The 21,571-nt window shown below is 40.0% G+C and overlaps 1 protein-coding gene across 1 annotated transcript; it reads right to left on the reverse strand.

Moving 5' to 3' along the window:
- Positions 1–351: 351 nt before the first annotated feature.
- Positions 352–20,349, reverse strand: LOC126018521 (NADH-cytochrome b5 reductase 2). Its single transcript, XM_049780651.1, has 11 exons — positions 20,331–20,349; positions 9,799–10,080; positions 9,308–9,387; positions 8,870–9,016; positions 8,603–8,675; positions 5,599–5,705; positions 5,009–5,132; positions 4,372–4,455; positions 3,585–3,670; positions 1,347–1,446; positions 352–524 (listed from the first exon to the last, which is right to left on the reverse strand). Exons 1-11 carry the CDS (start codon positions 20,347–20,349, stop codon positions 352–354), a joined length of 1,275 nt encoding a protein of 424 aa, XP_049636608.1.
- Between the last annotated feature and the right edge of the window lie 1,222 nt (positions 20,350–21,571).

Genomic DNA, 21,571 nt, shown 5'->3' on the forward strand with positions numbered 1-21,571 from the left:
TTGGGCCTCTGGTGAACTGAAGCCAGTTCATACATATAGAGGGCCAGGTCTTCTAATTGGAAGAATCACTTGTGCAGAATCACACCTCGGGGATCATCTGCTATGCACTGCACTTTATTTTACTTAATGATGGGAAAAGACACTGAAATGAACTTCCTTTGAACCTCCTCAAGCAAAACAGTATCAAAAGCCATTATGCCTCCGGTCCCAGACTCACCCCCAGAAACAAACAGTTCTAAGGTGTTTAAGAGCACACCACGACACTTTTCAACAGATCCCAGTTTAACATGGTGAAACAGACCTTACTTAGAAACTGATGATAGGGACTCAGCTAAGAAGCAAGAGGAAGTTTTAGAAGATGAAAATCATTTCCTTGGTGTAACCCAGTTTTTCCAGGGTAGGAAGAACAGTGCCCTGGATCATGATGGGTGGGCCACACAACAGGATGAGCGTAGACTTCCCAGGAAGAGGAAGATGCAGCTTTATCATGTCAGCATTAACGTAGCCCACGCTATACTCCCAATCTGAGATGAAGCAGGAAAAAAAAAAAAAAAGCTGTGGGACTGTTTAGTCTAATCCCCAATCCTTCCTGGTATCCCCTGGCCTCTTGTTCCAGGCAACTGTCATCTCCTTTTTGCCAGGTGTGCTCTGTGGAAATAATTGCCTGGAACAAGGGTGGCTGCCCTCTTTAGTATTGACCCCGAATGCCAAGTTCAGCTGCTGAGACTCTGAGGCCCCAGCTGGTATTTGTTGCTTTAAGCATTAATAAGGATGGAGCCCATAACTAGCAGTAGTGGGAATCAAGACAGAGAGCTGGAGATGTGTGGGCAGAGTCCTGTGACATGTTACTCCCCCTTCACCACCCCCCCAAAGAAACAGTTCAGTTATCTGGTCCAATTATAACAAATGCAATGTGGAGAAGTTGCCTGAGGGGTATGTGCAGTAGTTTTTAGGGGAGTGGTGTGCACTGTGGGAGTAGATACTGGCTAGAGCTTCTCAGTTCTAGGCATTTCAAGTGAGTAGTGAGGGACAGAAGGTTCATGGCAGTAATAGACATAATGTGTCTGATGGGTCTATGGGATGCTGTGATAAGTGCAGTGTAAGGAGTAACCTAGTGCCTCAGTTTCCCTTCTGGTGTTCAGTGTTGTATGGAAGATATCAATGCTGTCCTCAATTGTCCTCATAAATAGCTCATCCCAAAGCTTCTCAACTGCAAAAACTTGTATTTCCCATATGAAAGTAAAACCCAAGGCCTCAGTTACAATCCAGTCTAACAAGTACCACTGTTGCTTAAGGTAGAAGGGCTGGAATTTGAACTCTCCATGGTAGAATCAATGGGGTCATACCAGCAGGAGGCCTGTCCACTGTGTACCATATTTTGAACTGTTGGTCATGAGTTTTGGCAACTTCTTCAAGTTCCTTTCTCATCAAGATATCTTCCTCTGTCTAGAAAGCAAGCAATATGAGCTGAGTCCACAGTTATGCTCTGTATATTCACCAGAGTGAGATTATAGGCCAAAACATTCCTTCCCAAGTTGCTCCACTCTGGTCTAAGTGTTTTCATTGTAGATCATCAAATCAAAGAGCATTCTGTGGCCATCCTAGCACCACTATTTTCTTGCTCTCTCCCATTCTGGGAGTGGAAGAGCAGAGTTGTGATTGCCCTTCACTGAAAGGTCATGGCTAAATGTAGCATATGTGGTCTCACTTGGAGGCCCCCACCCCAATATATAAATATTTGGGGCCACATCTAATGGTGCCCAGGAAATAGTCCTGGATCTGTGCAAAAGAGTGATCCCTGGTGGTGTTTGGGATTAAGTCAGAGAGAGAGATGAAATGCAAGCACCTTAAGTTATACTATCTCTCCAGTCACACAATATACCGTATTTTCCGGCGTATAAGATGACTGGGCATATAAGACGACCCCCTAATTTTGCAGTTAAAGCATAGGTTTAGGCCTATATTCGCTATCAGACAGAACGTTCCTGTGCTGCAACTTATGTACCACAGTGAGCCAATCACAACAAGCAAAGGTTCAAAGGTTATACTATAATAGACTTTCTGACTCTGGCCAATCTGAGCAGGCTTTTTACAGTGTAGATCTGGGTCCAAAACATTGTCTAATTTGCATGCATCAGAAGCCTGCTTGGATTGGCTGAGTTAGAGAAGTAGTCCCAGCAGCCTTGCAGTGATTGGTCCCTTATCATAAACACCTTTTCTGGCAATTCCCTGGTTGCGTCAGTTAATCTCCCCCAATATATAAACCAAACAACACCCCATCCTCGGTCCCTAACACTGAACCACCAACACGGTTAGCTGGGTTTTGCCAGAAGTGGCCCCCGGATCTCCTGAGTACTGTTTGGGAGCCCCCAAGAAAGAGATTTGGAAACTGCGGCCTGATTTTTTTGTTTGTTTGTTTCGTTTAGCGGCATATTGAAACATTTTTCAGGATATCCTTGGCATATAAGATGACCCCCGGTTGACTTTTTTTGTTTCAAAAGTCGTCTTATACGCCAGAAAATACGGTAATATATAATGGTACCAGAGAGGAAATCTGAAGTTATAGCCATTGTAATTAAAGAAAAAATGGTGTTAAAGTCAAAAGGATGCTTTCAGAGACTGAAATATAATGCATGATAACTTATCATAATTCTTTAATAATTCTACTTTGTGGATTCTTATTTGAGAAAATAATCTAAAGCTGAGTGAGGCACTATCATTGATGACTTTATTACTGCTTTGTGTTCGTTCTTTATTTTTTAGGATAAGGGCCTTTCAAGAGGTACTCGGGGGATCAAGAGGTAACAACAAGAAATACTTGGTCAATAGGATCATGGTTTAATGCAAGGGCCAAGGATGCAGTTTTAGGATGCCTTATGGTGTTGCAGTTAGAACCAGGGTCAGGTACATAAGGCATGTACCCAAACCACCTTACTATCTCTCTAGCCCCCAGTATTACTTATTCCTGAATATTATCTGAATGGAGAAGATTAGGTAGATTATGGTACAACCTGAAGGACTATGATGAAAATATAAAGCCTGAGTGAGAATGTTCAGTAAAAAAATAATTAATAAAATTAAAAATTAAACATTTAATTGTAAATACATAATATATATGAAAAAGGCAAGCATCTGTACATTCTAAAATTTTCACAGCATAGCATATGGTCCCCCTGAGCCCACTAGGAATGATTTCTGAGCCAGGAGTAACCCCTGAGTGCCACTGGGTGTGACCCCCCCCAAAAAAAAGAAAAAAGAAAACCACAGAATTATGTATTAAGGAAGGAAGGAAGGAAGGAAGGAAGGAAGGAAGGAAGGAAGGAAGGAAGGAAGGAAGGAGGAAGGGAAGGAAGAAGGAAGGAAGGTAGGAAGGAAGGAAGGAAATTTCCTTTGGGTTGGCTGAGCCTATTTTTTTGTTGTTGTTGTTTTTCAAAGAGAAAATAGCCAGAGGCCTTCACTGGACCTTTGAACCTTCCCAGAACTGAAGGCTCCTAGCAGTGCATACTCTATGTATGGAGAGGGATGAATGCAGAGGAAATTCTCCATTCCATGCCACACACTTGAACTGACCCAGCAGAACTGACCTGGTTGGCAAAGAGGAGACAGATCTTAGTCCTGTCAGCAGGGTTCTTGATAATGTGCCTGATAATTTGCAGCATAGGTGTGATCCCTGGAACACAGTATGTGGGCTGGTCAGCTTTCTTTCCCTTTTGTTTGCTACAATCACTGATCTACAGAAGTGTAACAATTTTCTTTGACCCCAATTCTACTATTTGGAATCCCTTCTAACAAGATCAAAATGGAGAGCTGCCCTTCATTTTGGCTTCTAACACTCATTCTCATTTGTCATACAGGATAAAAAGTACATGGCTTTGGAACTAACTGGAAAGAGGTTTCTACCCAGCTCTCTAATTGTCTGAAAAAAGTGGTCAAGTACTTTATTGGCCCCTTTGTAAAATAAGTAATGATAGTTGGAAAATCATTATTATAATGCCCAGGATTGTGGAGGTATCCTTACATCTAAGTTCTCATTCAGGCCTTCATTTTAAATTTTGTTTTGTTAGTTTGTTTTAATTCTTTTTCAGGCCTTCATATTTTTTTTTTTTTTTTTTTTGGTTTTTGGTTTTTGGGTCACACCCAGCAGCGCTCAGGGGTTACTCCTGGCTGTCTGCTCAGAAATTGTTCCTGGCAGGCTCAGGGATCATATGAAGTGCCGGGATTCAAACCAGCGTCTTTCTGCGTGTCAAGGACACTGCATTTGCAACTAAAACAGTCAGGAAGGAATCCCTCACATTGCTTCTGAAAATAAATGACGCCAAAGGCAACCAAGTTCTCAGAACTCACCCCTTGAAGTCCCCAAATGCCTCTCACCTGTGCCCCCAGCAATCATTCCCAGGTTCTCCACTATTTTTGTTTCAGGATCATGTGTACCGTGTTTTCTGATGGAAATATCCCCTGAAACACAGAGAAAACTTCTGACTTCTGTAGATCTTGCTTGAGCATCATTGACTTTCTTGGAACTCCTAATATAGTACCCCTGGAGGAGGTGGTTATATTTCAAATCAGATGTTACTACAGTAGCCCAAGTACTTAAGATGGGATGATAGCACCTCCTTAAGTATCACTGGTTTTTTTTTTCTTCCAAGAAAGGAGAGAAGTAGGAAGCTAATACAATCTCCAAGAGCATTCTTATCAATAACCGCGAAGGAACAGTGAATAAATATATAAGTAGATGAATTAGTGAGGAATCTCCATGAAACCATTCATCTGTCCACCTACCTATATCCATCCATTCTTTGACACTAGCTTGCCCCTTTGATCATACCCTATGCTGGAGGTGCAGTGGTGAAGAAAATGCGTATCATTTCCCTATCTAGTAAATCTTGCAATCTTGTGAGCCAAGTGAATGACATTAAGGTCAAGTCTATATGACTCAACACTGAGTTTTCTAAAACAATAAAATCATTGTTGGTATTTTCTTCATCCTAGTTGAAAACATTCAAAGTACCTGGCGCATTATAGACCAGGCGCCCAACTGGTCCCCGAAAAAAAACACAATTCCCAATTTTCATGTTCTCCAAGTGCTGACTCATCTTTCCTCCTTCTGGATTACTATGATTTTTGAAATAGATCTGAAAAAGAAGACAACACAGTTTTCATAGAATCAGATTTGAGGCTATAGTTGCTCACAACTTGCAAAGTATTTTCCTGCTTCTTGAAACCATCAGAGAAAATCCTCTGCACTCACAGTTGCTGTAACAGAAGACCTCAGCTCTGGAAGACTTCATCATGCCAACTGTAGCTCTATTAAATACCACTGCTGGGGTGTGAAAGACAGTGCAGGGGTTAAGGCACCAGCCTTGCATGTTGTTGGACCTGGTTTTATCCCCCCAAATCATATGAGACCTAAGAACTGATGGGAGTGTCTTTTAAGTACAGAGCCAGGAATAAGCCCTGAGTACTGCTAGGTGTGTCTCAAAAATAAACAAACATAAAGAGAATAAAAATGCCCCATCCAGTACATATATGTTTCTGTTCTACCCAGTTTCACCTTTGTGAAGAAGAAAGGGCTGGACAGGATGTCTGCGATTTATTTACCTTTACAATTAAATCCACAAAGCCTTGGTCATCATCACTCGACACTGGTGTGTAAGACCTGGTGACCAGATTATCATTGATTGAGGCAATGACTTGAACATAATTACCTACAGAAAAAGGCATAAATAGTAAGTCTGAGACCAACCTCCTCCACAAAACCAAGATTTTCCTGTAGGAATCTCAAGGAGGACTATGTACAGTATAGCAGAGTTCATGGGGAAAAAGTAAAGTAGGGAATAATTCAGGACTGCCCTGTTGTCACTCTTTGTGCTAGCTAGCCTGGACAAGCAACTTCATATCTCTTTATGAATGGGAATTCTACATTTTAGCTCTGTCTTGCCTCAAACTACAGCTGTCATATGAGTTGTATATACCTGAACTGAACTATCAGAAAATGCTTTTCAGAGCAAGAAAAACTAAAGTTGGAGGTTGTGTGTATCAAAAATCATAAAGGGGCAGAGATATTAATAGGCTTTATATGTAGAATGTCTAAGTTCAATTCTTGCTTGCATATGGTCTCCTTAGCACAAGATATAGCCTCCAAACTCAAAAAAAAAGTTACAGAAATAATTGATTTCATTTTAAAACAATATATTTGCCTTCACAAAAATTTATATTTCTCAACTAGATATATTACAGGGCCTATTTAAATCATAGTCCACTCCATCTGGATCTTACTACTTGCCACAGAGAAGTTTGGCCTCACAATTAGAGTCCCAGAATTTGGGCATCCATGGAACAGGAGTTCATCAAGAATGCTGTTTCTTTTTTTTACTAAAAGCTCTATTAAGGGTCAACTATGAACTATTAACTCTGTTCCTCAGAATTCCCAATTATAATGGACCAGGTATGAGCAAGACCTCTGGATCATGATGATATCCAATAGTAGTCATGACACGTGGGTGATTCATGTATCTGTTGGGTCTATGATAGGAGATTTTAGTGACTATAGCAATTCATGATGAGGGAAAGAGACATAAAGAAACTGAGGTCAGAGAAAGCTGTGTGCCATAGTTTCCAAAGGGATAGGTACTAGTAGCCATGGGAAACCAGATGACACAGGAAGATGAAGCAAATTTGCAATCAAAACCTAGGAAAAGAGAGAAGAGAAGGTAGTGAAAGGAAGAAGGGTAAGATAGTCATTCCACCTATTTAAGGAATATAAGCCAAAATTTTAAAGGTAACACAAGCATTCTGGGTTAAGAAGAGACAAATTCGGGCCCAGAGAGATAGCACAGTGGTATTTGCCTTGCAAGCAGCCGATCCAGGACCAAAGGTGGTTGGTTCGAATCCCGGTGTCCCATATGGTCCCCCGTGCCTGCCAGGAGTAACCCCTGAGCACCACCGGGTGTGGCCCAAAAACAGAGAGAGAGAGAGAGAGAGAGAGAGAGAGAGAGAGAGAGAGAGAGAGAGAGAGAGAGAGAAATTCAATGACTCTGGCAATGACCTGGCTAGGTACAGGGACACCTTGAAAGTTGCCTCTAGCAACTTTCTTCTGAGAGTCTTAGAAGTCTCTTTCAGATGTAGTGACCCAAAACATCAAAACATAGACTGGCCAGAGAAAATGGGTTTAACGATCTGGTCTTATATACCTTATCTTTAACCAGCTTCTATCAGAGTTGGGAATTATGAGTATTTACAAAAGATTCTTCCAGAAGGCTCCAAATGCCTTTTCTCACTAACTTTGCACTGTCTGCACCAGAGCTGAGAAGAGTGCTTCATGGCAGATTCTAAGAACCACAATCTCTTAAAGTTCTTCATTCTTTCAGCCTTCGTTACAACAGAATTGGCCCCACAAGTCAGGCAGAGGGCTAAAAGACAGACAGCCAATAGTGAATTTATACAGATGGAGAAGTGGAGAGAAAGCTACAAGGAAGTTGAAAGGCCAGGTTGGTTGTCTATCATGTAACATTATTACCTGATGGATGAGGTAAAGATTTTGTCCTATGTCCACAGAAACAGGCATGGATAGGATCTCTATCAGACAGGCAGTGCACAGTTTTTTTAAAGTTCTAGATCTAGACTGTGTGACTTCCCACCTCAAGCAGGCTGACTTAGTCACTAAGTAATGACTAACTCATAAGCCAGAAATAGGGCAATTTGCACTTTAGGATACTATGACTTTTGTCCAAAATGGGGACCTCATTGAATATGTGTCAGGTCTCTGATGAGAATTCATGCCTGGAGCAGAAACAGGGGAAGGCACTTCAATATTCCCATAGGTATCCCTATATCCTGACTACAAGGGGATCATCAGGTCCTCCCATCCCACCCAGGAATAACTACTTTGCTGTTTCTGAATTTTCACATCTACCAATCACAACCCAAGTGTCAGGGAGATCTAAGAAACTACTTTTCATAGGTGGTGCTCAGAAAGGTTGATAGATTTGTTTGCTCATTAAGAAGTTCAGTGAGATCTTAGATCTGATTCTAATTCATTTTTGCTATTGTTACTATCATGGTGCTAGAGACTGAACCCAGGACCTCACACATGTCAGGCAAGTGCTCTATTGTTAAGTCAAATCAGTGGCCCGTAAATTCAGTTATTTTTAATATTCATGAAGTTAACACTTTATTTTTTTATTTTTTATTTTTTATTTTTATTTTTGGTTTTTGGGCCACACCCGGCAGTGCTCAGGGGTTACTCCTGGCTGTCTGCTCAGAAATAGCTCCTGGCAGGCACGGGGGGGGGGGGGCCATATGGGACACCGGGATTCGAACCAACCACCTTTGGGCCTGGATCGGCTGCTTGCAAGGCAAACGCCGCTGTGCTATCTCTCCGGCCCAGAGTTAACACTTTAATGTCAGGCCAAACTGAACAATAAGGACAATGGAAAATCTGCAATCCTCTCTCCATCTTCCAGGGTTCATATGGCTCAGAAAAGTTATGAGTGGAACCTGAAGCTCAGCCAAGTTTATAGTAAGAGCAGAGTCCCAGTCCTGCAAGTTCTGGGATGATTTCCTGCAAGTTCTGGATCTGATGATGACCTCAAACCTCACTCACCTACAGGAAGCCCTAAGACATGGTCTGGTGTAGGTAATTTAAAGCGGAACCTCCTGGTGTTGTGGGTGATTTCCTAATAAAACAGAAAGAGGAAACAGGCTCAGTTAGCTTTCTAGATGCCTCATTGAACAGTTCAGATGCCTGGGAAAAAATCTCCCAACCCTCACACAAATACTAGGAAGAAAACTGAAACATATTCTGCCATTGCCCATCAATATGTCTTTCTCCCTTTCCCCTGACAGCTGAGAGGAAGGGTTAACACCTTACCTCTTTCTCAATCAAGGGCAGAGGATATTTGGTGTCAGGGTCTCTTAAGGTTACAAGTAGTCTCTTCCTCCTTGAGTTGAGGCCCCTCAGAGTCAACACCAGCACTGTAAGTCCAATGGCAGTGACAGCAAGGATCAGGGGCAGTTCCTGGGCAGATACAGGTGGACAAGGATACTTCAGCTTCAGGGTGAGCTCTCAGGACTAGCAGAATCTCTGCCCACACCTGAGACACAGCAACAAGATGTGTTTGGGGCCTGGAGAGAAGAGGCCGAAGAGAACCACTCCAACAGAAAGAGGGAGCTGAGTGTAGTGAACCCAGCATGCACAGAGGGGACAGCTGTAGGCTCAGGCAGGAATGGAGGCAAGAGGGTGATGGCACCAGGCTCCATCTATCCCTACGCAATCACTTCAGTTCAGAGCAGAGACCTTCTAGCAAACTGGCAAGAAGGTGGCCTCAGGCCTCAGGATTATGCTGGTCCTCTGGTTATGGCTGAGAGCTGGGATATGAGCTTCTCCACCTTCCAAATGGCCAAAACAGAGGTAGAAATGGGTGAGAGGCACTGACAGGGGGGTGCTTCCATACCATTGCACCTGGAACTGGCAACGGAGTCCTGAGCACCCATGTGCAGCGGCTTGGTTAAAGCTTTGCTTGTCTTCCAATCTTACTACTCGCCTCCCCAAGTGTGGCCTGTTTCCATGCTGATTCCAACAATTCACACCACCCACTCCCTCTTGCCTTCTCCAACTCGCTGTTGCTGGCCCTTCTATTCTTTATGTTCTGCCCACCAAGTGAAGGTGCCCCGGCCCCTCTCATTAGTCCCCCCCTTAGATCCTCTCCAATGGAACTGCAGGCAACTCCAAGTTTCCACTCTTTCCTGTCCACCCACGCCACAACACAGCCACTTAGTACCTGGTAAGCCAAGCCTAACATGTCCGGCTGGGAGGGGGCACGATTCCCCAGCACTGGGACCCTCTGACGGCAGATGGGCCTGGCCGTCGTCTAGGAGTTAGTAGGGGCACGCGCTGACCCCGGGGTCCAGGGTCACCGGCCTCTTCTCGCGGGACTCTGGCTCCCTGTGAGAGGCTGCCCCCTAGATCATTGTCTACATATCCCTTTTCATCTAATGTTCCCCTTTTTATGGGACCTAGGCCAGCCTCCCTCTGAGCAGGCGGGGTGCAGTTACTCTCCTCTGCCGCTTGCACTGTGGAAGCTGGGGATATTGAGCTCAACGGTTAAAGATGGGAGTTCAGGCTTGTCTTGAAACACTGTGGTATTGCAAGAAGAAGCTGCTGCTCTGAACCTGATTAAAACCCAAAAGGGGATACAGGGAGGCTTGGGGTAAATTTGAAACTTTACCTGGGACCAGAGCAATAGCACAGCAGGGAGGACACTTGTCTTGCACATGGTCCATCTTGGTTCTATACCTGCACCCCCTCCAGAAGTAATTCCTGGGTGCAGAGCCAGGAGTGATCTTTGAGCACTACCTTCTGTGGTTCCCGAAGAAAACAAAAACAAACCCCGCTTAATTCCAAACGCTCATTCATTCTGAATTAGAAAATGACAAATACCCAATGTAGACCCATAGGAAGCAAAATGGTACTGTAAATGGTTGTGGGGGTTTTACACAGAACACAGCAGAAAGTTATTCCCTCCTCTTCTGTCACCAGTAGACTAAGAGAAATACTCACCGACACAGGAACTGATTGATTCCTGGAATCAATTCCACAGAATCCATTTCTGCCCTACCTTCAGTCTCAACACACACATCAACCTCTATGTGTGGAAACTTTCTGATGTCTGAAGGGGCCAGGAAATTGAGTTTTGATGCTCTAATAAGTAAAATGCTGGCTGGTGAATCTAATACTGAGAAAGTAAAACATTACTCATAGACTTATATCCCATGTATATTTTCTGGTTCTAGAAAAAAAAAAAAGGAAAACTTGCTCAGATTTTTGAACATTTTTCCATTAGTTGTCTTTTTAAAAATTATATCTATATCTATGTACACATATATAACTTTATATATATTGGGGCTGGAGTGGTGGCACAGGGTGTAAGGCAGGGATCTCAAACTCGCGGCCCGCGGGCCATTTGCGGCCCTCCGGACATTTTGTGGCCCACGGCCGGCCTTCAAATAGCACAGTATTCGCGATTATTTGCTTACCGAATAATCGCAATAAAAATCGCATTAGTAAGAAAAAAAATCGCATTAAACATTTGCATACCCCGAACGAAACAGCTAGGGGTATGCAAATGTTTAATGCGATTTTTTGCAATTTTTCCTTACAAATGCGATTGTTTTGTTGCGAATATTCGGTAAACGAAATCCCTTATGCGACCCTGCCTCAACCTGACTTTGCCTCCTGCAGCCCTCAGGTAAATTGAGTTTGCGACCCTTGGTGTAAGGTGTCTGCCTTGTGCACACTAGCTTAGGACGGACCTTGGTTTGATTCCCCAGCCTCCCATATGGTCCCCCAAGCCAGGAGCGATTTCAGAGCACATAGCCATGAGTAACCCCTGAGCATCATCGGGTGTGGCCAAAAAAACCCCCACAAAAGCAAAAAGCAAAACAAAACTTTATATATATTCTTTTAATTTTGGGTCCACATCTGGTGCTCAGGGCTTATTTCCGGCTCACACTCAAAGATCACTCTTGTCAGGCTCAGATGCTCGGGATGCAGGGAATTAAACTGGTATTTGCTGTATGCAAGGCAAACTCCCTCTCTACTGTACTGTTGTTCTGACCTATCTATTTTAGAGACCATTTGTATGCTCACTTTATGACTTGCAAGTACTTCCTCCAATTGATTATGTATTCCCTACTCTGTCCTCATCCCCTTTTTCCAGAAGTTTTTCATTTTAGTATAGCCATGGTGTTAGTCTTTAATCTCTTGCCTTTATGATTAATGTTTTTTGAGACCTGTTTATTCTACCTAAAATCATAAAAACAGATTAAATTTTCTTTGAACATATTTACATTTTTTCTGCTTCATTAAAATTTTCAACCATCTTGAGCTGACTTATTTATTTGATGTAAGTATGGACCAGTTTTAAGTGCTTTCATATGAATAATATCTCAGTAATAGTGATAAAAGCACTCGTCATTGAATCATTGGAGCTGACATCTGCCAACTTTCAGTTTACCTTTGAATCTGAGTTTGTTTTTGGCCTCCTTGTCTTCTTTTATTTAGTATCCCAACCTTATCCTGCTCTACTTACAATAGCTTATAATGAGTTTTGCTTTCTTTCACACATAAATGTTCTTCAGAATCTTTGTTCAAATATCATTTCCCTAGAGATATTTGATTCTATCTGATTCCAAATTGAAGCACATAATTAGATGCTTTTTCATTTTGGGTATCCTGTTATTTACTAAGAGGTACTGGAGATTGGCTAATCAACAAGCAGGTGACCCTCGTTAATAAATCAATACTTTGAAGTTATTGTTAAATTTTATTTTTATTAAGAAACTATGATTTATAAAGTTTTTTTTATTAAATAGAGTTTATTTTTAGGCATACAATATTTCAGCACCAATCCTACCACTAATGATCTCTTTTTTCCATTAATATTCCCAGGTTTCCTTCATCCCCCAGCCTGCCCCTTTGGCAGGCAGCTAACATTTATTTCATATTACTTGTTCCAAAAAAACGTAAATAGATGGTAAATGGAAATAACAGAATATAAATCAATAGAAGTAAGTTTGTGATCATTGATTGCTATATGATAACTAACTTATATAAATAAAAATTTAAATTATTTAATACATATAGTATTTTATTATTTTAATTATTTATTATCTTATTTTATTATTTATTTATATCATTATTGTTTATCTTATTATTGATTTATTCTATCTATTCTCATTTACATAACTAAGTTTTCAGCTTTATATTATATAGTATATTCCATAAAATTTTATTTTGTATCTGGATCTTATCATGTCTTTTCTTCCATAAACAAAACATTTCTAACTATGTGCTAATGTATTTTAGAGTTTCCATGAAATAGTCAAAAACTACAAATGTGAAATTTAGTAAGAGTAAGAGACTTAAGAAAATTTAAATTAATAATTTGGGGGTTCACACCCAGCAGCGTTCAGGGGTTACTACTGGCTCCACGCTCAGAAATCACTCCTGGCATGCTCGGGGGACCATATGGGATGCTGGGCGGGATTCGAACCAATGACCTTCTGCGTGAAAGGAAAACGCCTTATCTCCATGCTATCTCTCCAGCCCCTAAATTAATAATTTTTACCTGTCACATTAGGGTTTTTCAGTTTGGCTAATGTGAAGATGTGGTCAGCACAGTGAGCTGGAGGTATCCTCAGACATTTTACATACCATTCATATCTTTTATTTAAGTTTGTAATTACACATGCTGAATATTTAATTTTTAAATGAGTAATATTCTTAGTAGACTGGAAATCCATATGGTGGAGTCCTTATTTCTTTCAAATTTAGCATTTACTTGTCACAAAAGTAGCTTTTATTAAATATTTAACAAACAAATAAGTTACTCTCCTGCTGCATTTCTCACATGTCTGGAATGTTTCTCCTCTGGTACATGGTAGAGGATTATAAATACTAAAGAAATAAATTACCCTTTTTATCAGTATTCTATACACTGTCCTTCTATTTTTTGAATCTTTATAATAATATTCCCAGATGACATATAATATATATGACATGTAATAGCTAATGCATATTTTAATGCCATTTAAAATATTTATTTTATAGAATATGTAACATTTTATTATATTATATTTAAGATACTCTCATTTGTTTTTTAAGCAGTTTATTTTTATTGATTGTTTTTTGGGCCACACTTGGTGCTCAGGGGTTACTCCTGGCTCTGCACTCAGAAATCAATCCTGGCAGGCTCTGTAGACTATATGGGATGCCAGGATAAAACCCAGGTCAATCCTGGGTCAGCCCCATGCAAGGCAAATGAATGCCCTACCGCTGTGATATCTCTCATTTGTATCATAGTCCTAGTACAGTGTGTGAAAATTGGTAGATGCTCAATGGCTATTTATTGACTGAATAAAAAAATTGAATGAACTTTAGTTCCCCTTTTGATTCAATGAATGTCTATTTTTCTCTGTAAAGCAGAGATAACTCACCTTTTCCTAACTTAATACTAGAGAAGACTCCTCCTATACTTTTACAGATCAGGATAAAAACTAATCTGGGCTTTCCATCATTTTGAGATGGCAATGATTCCCCTCTACTTAACATTCCTACACACTTCATAAGAGCCTGTCACTTACTGCTTGGTTTGTTTCATCTTCTGCTAATCTGTTAAAATGCACTAGGAGCCCATGGCTCACATTTCTAACCCCCCAGTTTAGGACTAGGGTCTGGTTAAAAAGTAGACACCGAATAAGTGTTTACTGGGGATGTGGGCAGGTGAAGAGAATGGATATCAGTTTGTCACTGTTTGGGCACATATTAGATTCTGCCCCATTTAACATTTTTTCTTATGGAGTGAGTGGGAGAACCAGGCCTCTAACTACTGAGACTTCAAGCAGAGGAAGCCAAAGCTCTGACCAAACTGATGCTTCATAGTGTTTGCTTTTTAAATGATTTCCAGGTTACTGTGAACTTTTCATTAGCATTTGAGCCTCAAAAATGAGTTATTTCCATTTTTTAGAATCTCTTGAATACATAACAGCTTCTGAAGTTACAGCTTTAAAGACTAAATTGCACTGGTGAAGGGGGGGTGTTCTTTTTATGACTGAAACTCAGCTATAATCATGTTTATAATCATAGTGATTAAATAAAGATATTATTTTTTTCAAAAAAAGACTAAAATATGGAACCCCACTCAATATCCTCAGTCTTGATCTTTGGAACTTTTAATTTATACCAAATGTGGCAAAAAATGACTTTGTGACTATTATTGAAGTGTTGAGATAGGGATGACTGTCTTGAGTTGTTTAATGGGACATACTGATCACAATATTTTATTTTGGGTTTTTTTTTGGTGGGGGGTCACACCCGGCAGTGCTCAGAGGTTAATCCTGGCTCAATGCTCAGAAATCACTTCTTGCAGGCTCGGGGGACCATATGGGATGCTGGAATTCGAACCACCATCCTTCTGCATGCAAGCAAATGCCCTACCGCCATGCTATCTCTCCGGCCCCATGAACAAAATATTTTATATATAAGAGTGAAACAGGAAAAGATAGTAGAGAATGTGGTACAATAATGGCAGAAGCAGCAGTCTGAGTGACAAACATTTATTTTTTGTTTGTTTTGTTTTTCAATTTAGGGCTCAGACCTGGAGTTGTGCTCAGGGTATCATGCAATTGCCAGGAACTACACCTGCATGCCTGCCACATGCATGGACTCCAGACCGTTGAGCTATCTCTATCTCTATCTATCTCTACCTCTATCTCTATCTCTATGGCCTGAGTGACAAACTTTGCAGATGGTCAAGGGGCCATGTGCCATGGAACCCAGATGCTATAGCTCCATGAAGATGATTTATGCCCTTGCCTTCCAGGATCGTGAAAGAATTGCTTTGTTTTGTTTAAAACGTGTATTAGAACTAATTCTCCCCCCCCCTTTTTTTTGTGGGAGGTGGAACACCCAGCAGTCTCAGGGTTTACTCCTGACTCTGTAATCAGAATTCTTTTGGATAGGCTTGAGAAACCATATGAAGTGCCAGTGATTGAAGCTGGGTGTATCACATGCAAGGCAAATACCCTACCATTTCTATTACTTTGGTTCCATTGAAAGTAATTCTTAAAACAGCTTAGGAAATAAATACACTGAATATTTTGTTTCCTGGAGCATTTTAATTCATTATTGTTACATATTTTTGTAATTTGTATCAGAGGGAGGATCCAAGAGGTCCCCTTTCTTGCTGGTTCTAAATGATCTTATGTAAAAGGTCTCTCCTGCTACCTATTCTTATATCCAGGTGGTTATCTTTGCCAAGCTACATGGAGTTCTCCCCACTGCATTTCTTCTTTCTCTGGCTGTGGCCTGTCCCTTATGCATCTTGGAATAATTTCACCACACAAAGAATCTTTCCTAAGGTTTATGCAAGAACACCAGTGGAGAATCTAACCCAATTCAAATACCCAACATCATGCTCAGTGTAGATATTTCCTTCCTTCCTTCCTTCCTTCCTTCCTTCCTTCCTTCCTTCCTTCCTTCCTTCCTTCCTTCCTTCCTTCCTTCCTTCCTTCCTTCCTTCCTTCCTTCCTTCCTTCCTTCCTTCCTTCCTTCCTTCCCTCTCTCCATTCTTCTTTTCCTCCTTCCCTTCTTTCATCCATCCATCCTTCCTTCCCTCCTTCCCTCCTTCCTTCCTTCCCTCCCTCCTTCCTTCCTTCCTTCCTTCCTTCCTTCCTTCCTTCCTTCCTTCCTTCCTTCCTTCCTTCCTTCCTTCCTTCCTTCCTTCCTTCCTTCCTTCCTTCCTTCCTTCCTTCCTTCTTCCTTTCTTCTGTCACTTTTCTTACTTCTGTCACCTTTCTTTTCTTTTCTTCACATTCTTCTTCAACTTTTATGCTTAGTTCATTGAAAATAGTGTTTCTTAAGGTTTCCTTACCCATATTCTTGGCTTCAAAAATGGACAGATACAAATTGAGTTCATTTTCATTCTCTCATACATTTCCAAAAGCTGATACAATAATAATCTATTTTTGGTCAACAGTAGATATAGAGACATGATTCAGAGGTTACAATCACCAGTTGATTTTTGCTTCAGAAGGTTTGAATTGATTTGAAATGCAGTAGCAGTACCTGTCTATGACCTTGTGTTAACCTTAGGGTTAAGTAATAATACCTATTTCTTAGGTTTTCTGATGTGATAAGGGTTTTTATCCCAGATTTTACCTGCTGCCCATAATAAATAACTATAGTTTTATATTAATGTTTTTAATACTCGCATTTTGAGAATCATTTTATATCTTTCTTTCTGCCATTTTCAAGCCTAAATGGTTATTAATTTTTTTTGATTTTGTAAAAAAAAAACGTGGAACCCACTTTTTCCTCAGTACCACTCTCATAGTCATCACTATCTCTTGAACCCTAAACTCAATTCTTCCATTGTTTTCTGTATATACCCTCTCCTTCTCTTCATCCAATCTCTTTTTCTTTATTTTTGATTTTTAGTATATAAATAAATTTGCTTTCTTTATGCACTCCAATATCAGTAATTTCTATCACTTCAGTACAACTGCAACCTTCTTAGCTTTATATTGGATCCTTCACAATTGGGATCCAGGTTGTCATTTTCAACAATATTTCCATCAATCTCTTTTGTCAAAGCACTGGATGCACAGTACTTCCTTGACTTTCTTAGAAACACCCTATATCCTTTACAGTGTTTCCTCTGAATTGAGTTACATTTTCCACAGCATTTATCACCTTGTACTAGGTGCATGTCATTCTCAGATCTTGTGCTGAAATCCAGAGAACAATTTTGGTACCTCCTCTCCCCAAAATAAAAGAGAAAAGAAGAACACAAAAGATGAAGAACAAAGAAGAGAAAAAAGATAAAGAACGAAGAAGAGCAAAGTTAACAATAAGAATAATAAGAATAATAAGAAGGAGGAAGAGAAGGAGGAGGAGGAAGAGGAAGAAGAGGAGGAAGAGGAGGAGAAAGACAAGAGAAAAGAGAAAAAATAAAAAGGAAGGGAAGCTTGGAGGCTTGAGGGGAGCTTTTGGTCAAATCATGGATGTTTATTTTCACTTGTTGGCATTTCATATTTCCTATGAAGTAATCTCAGATAGAACCTTAGGGCTCTGAGGTCCTTATCAAGTGCAAAATATCTGTCTTGGACAAAACAGATTCAAGACAACATAAAGGAGCAGCTTCTTCCATCCTACAAAATACAAACCTCAGGCAAGTTATTTTGCTTTGTTGTTTTTAGTTTTGGACCACATCTAGCAGCAGTGCTCCAGGGTTATTTATGGTTCTATGGTATGGGTTGATCCTGGTACTGAGTGAGGTACTGGAATTTAATCAGGGAGTTGACTATAGTGAAGGCATGCAAGGCCTTACACCCTGTACTAGTGCCAGACAACTCAGGTCAATCTCTTTTCACTTTTGCTAATCCCACAGAAAGTCTTTAAATTTTCTTATGGTAGGGCTAGAATATTAAGAGAAAGGATAAAATTTCAAAATAAAAAAGCTTTGATAAAATTAATTATGAATCAATTATAAAGTATTAATTATAAAGCAATTCAGAGAACTAAGTTTGAATGTTATAGATATTACTAGATTATAAATCATTATAATTTATTTTAAGTCTGTAAGGGATGGATGTTAACATGGGAACACATATCAAAAATAATATGCAAAGCATAGAGCAAGAAGACAAACCTAGTTTTTCTTGAAGGGGGAATTAAGAACATTCCCCCCAAGTAAATAATACTATCAATTGACTTGGTATGAATTGGTTATTAATCATGAGAACCGTTCTGGTTTGGATCAGACAGTAATAACAGGAACTGGAAGTAAACTGGTTATAGAACAGAAAAGTGCCGAAGTGATAGTGCAGAGGAAGGAAATTTGCATTGAATGTCATGAATGATACCTGACTCCTCCTATGGTTTCTTGAACCCAAACAGGAGTCATCTCTGCACAGACCTAGGACTCAGTCCTTGAGTACCACCATTGTGACATTCAAGAACAAATGTATAGGGGCCAGAGTGATAGCACAGTGGTAGGACATTTGCCTTGCACGTAGCGACCCAGGATGGACCCAGGTTCAGTCTCTGGCATCCCATATGGTCCCCTGAGCCTGCCAGGAATTATTACTGAGCACAAAGTCAGGAGTAACACTTGAACGCTGCTGGGTGTGCCCCCCCCAAAAAAAAGAACAAATGTTAAAAATCTGTGTAAACTATCCTATCCTTGAAGTTCAACGTTTATGGTAGTAGGCAGGTAGAGTCTCCAAGTACAATAAAACCAGGTGCTTCTCTTATACTTCTCCAGCAACAACTGTTTCTTCGTCAGAATTTTAGTAACATTCTGTGAATGACACTAATCCCAAAGTCTAACAAAAACTATAAAAAGTAAACAGGCCAGAACTTCTCAAACTTGTTTAATTTAGATTATGTAATTCATCACTTTGAAAAATCATTAAGCTTTTATCTGCAGAATTTATTATTAGTACAATAGCTATCAAAGCAACAATTAAAGTAGATGGTTATTTACACATTGAAGATAGCCTTAATAAAATTGGTAAATATTAATATACAACGGATATTTATAAACATTTTCTCAAAGCTCTGTATGCATTGCAAATAGAAAATATACAATATCTTAATTTTTATTTTTACATTTAATGTAAAAATGAAATGTATTTGGAAAGCACCACATACCGTACTTGCCTGTGTATAAGACGACCGGGTGTATAAGACGACCCCCTACTTTTGCAGTTAAAACATAGGTTTAGGCCTATATTTGCTGTATCAGACAGAGCATTCCTGTGCTGCATGTGCTGTATGTGTTCCTGTGCTCATGTACCACAGTGATCCAATCACAACAAGCAAATGTTCAAAGGTTATACTGTCATAGACTTCCTCTCTGACTCTAGCCAATCTGAGCAGGCTTTTGACAGTGTAGATTCGGGTCCAGAACATTGTCTAATTTGCACGCATCAAAAGTCTGCTTGGATTGGCTGAGTCAGAGAGGCGATCCGAGCAGCCTGGCAATGATTGGTGCAGGATCGAGTTGGAAAATTCATTTTGTGGCAATATTCAGACAATTTTCATTTAGCGGCATTTTGAAACATTTTTCGGGATATACTCGGCATATAAGAAGACCCCCGATTCGGTTGACTTTTTTTTTGTTTCAAAAGTCGTCTCATACGTCGGAAAATACGGTACTTGTGAAAGAATGAAAATAAAAGGATAAAATAATATTTTAATATTGCTTTGGAAAGAGTTTTGACTTTGCAGACTTTCCTCAGTGATTTTGGGGGATCCCTAAATGTTGTCAGATTACCTTTAGAGAACCTCTGTGATAGCTCAATGTCAGTTATGAACATTAATGCAAAAATATAGATGAAATATTTGAAGTACAAGCTAGTAGTACACTGAAAGATGAATATACCATATTCAAGTGGAATTCATTAAGGGATGTAAAACTAGCGAATTTATTAACATGAATTCAATGTATAATGAATCAAAGGAGAGCACTTTATCATTTCGATAGTTTAGCTAAAATGTTTTACAAAAATGAATAAGCATGTCTAATTTAAAAATCCTAGGAAGAATTTGATTAAATATATAAATAAAATTTGAAAAATATCTCCATTTATAAATCAGCTTCATGCTTAATTATAATGTTCTAGAAGTACAGCGTAAGGGAACAAAAACTTCCTGAGCACTCAAGGAGTTCAAGTGATAGATCGGAAAGATAAATTGCCCATATTTGTAGTGACTGGGAAATTAGTAGATTTTGATGAAAATTCAAAGTTGGGCTAAAGTCAATCACCTTCAATCTCAACTACCATCATGGCCTATTCTCCAAGTATGTTGGCGAAACACTGAACATTGGTGACTGAAAAATCTTCCCATCTCTATAGAGATACCTAATAACAGTCTACAGACTAACCTGCTATGACCAAGATCTATGATTTCACTGCCTCCAACTGTCTGGCTGGAAAATAACTTAGAAGTGGGAGAGAAAGTATCTCAACATTGCCTACCTAGGAAAGGCCAAAGAAACCTATGTTTCTATTCTGGGGATTCCATGCCCATCCAACCCAGAAACCTATCTCTAGGCATCTTGCTTGTTTCTTTCTTTGGGGGGGGCACACCCAGTGGCGTTCATGGGTTACTCCTGGCTCTGTGCTCAGAAATCGATCCTGTCAAGCTCAGGAAACCATATGGGATGCCAGCAATTGAACCTGAGTCATTCTCTGGTCACCACTTGCAAGGCAACCATCCTATTACTGTGCTATCACTTGAGTCCACCTTGTTTGTTTCCTCACTTTAATAGATACTTGGGGACAATTAGAAATGCCACTTGTATTTTGGAGAAGTTAAAAAACATACATTACTGTAAGTGAATGTTTACTCAAGGCTTACGTATCAGATTTACATCTGATATTCACTTTCTCTTTTGGCTTCCTCTTTCCAGTCTCCAAAAAATTTGAATCCTATATCTACAATGTTTCATCCACTTCTATCTTTGGTTTCAGGTTCTCAATATTTGCAATACTTTCCCAGCATTTAATCTTTCTTAAGTCTCCCAATTTCATTCTTCAATCAAGCATAAATCTACATTTTGCAGTGAGAATTTGAGTTTTCAGATGTAATTAATGGCCCTAAACAGCTAAATTTAGATAAGGGATTGTTTTAGTCGGAATAATCCAGTGGGCCCAAATTGGTTGGAAATACCTTAATCCCAGAGATGAGATGTTTCCAAAAGAGAAAATATACTGTCTGGGGAGAATAGCTCTTGTCCATGATTGTGGAATTCCAGTTTCTTTTTTTTTTTTTTTTTTTTTTTTTTTTTTTTTTTTGTTTTTGTTTTTGGGCCACACCCGGTGTTGCTCAGGGGTTACTCCTGGCTGTCTTGCTCAGAAATAGCTCCTGGCAGGCACGGGGGACCATATGGGACACCGGGATTCGAACCAACCACCTTTGGTCCTGGATCGGCTGCTTCCAAGGCAAACACCTCTGTGCTATCTCTCCGGGCCCGAAAATTCTATTCTTTTTTTTTTTTTTTTT

Source organism: Suncus etruscus, chromosome 9 (genome assembly GCF_024139225.1).
Source record: "Suncus etruscus isolate mSunEtr1 chromosome 9, mSunEtr1.pri.cur, whole genome shotgun sequence".
NCBI classification, from domain to species: domain Eukaryota; kingdom Metazoa; phylum Chordata; class Mammalia; order Eulipotyphla; family Soricidae; genus Suncus; species Suncus etruscus.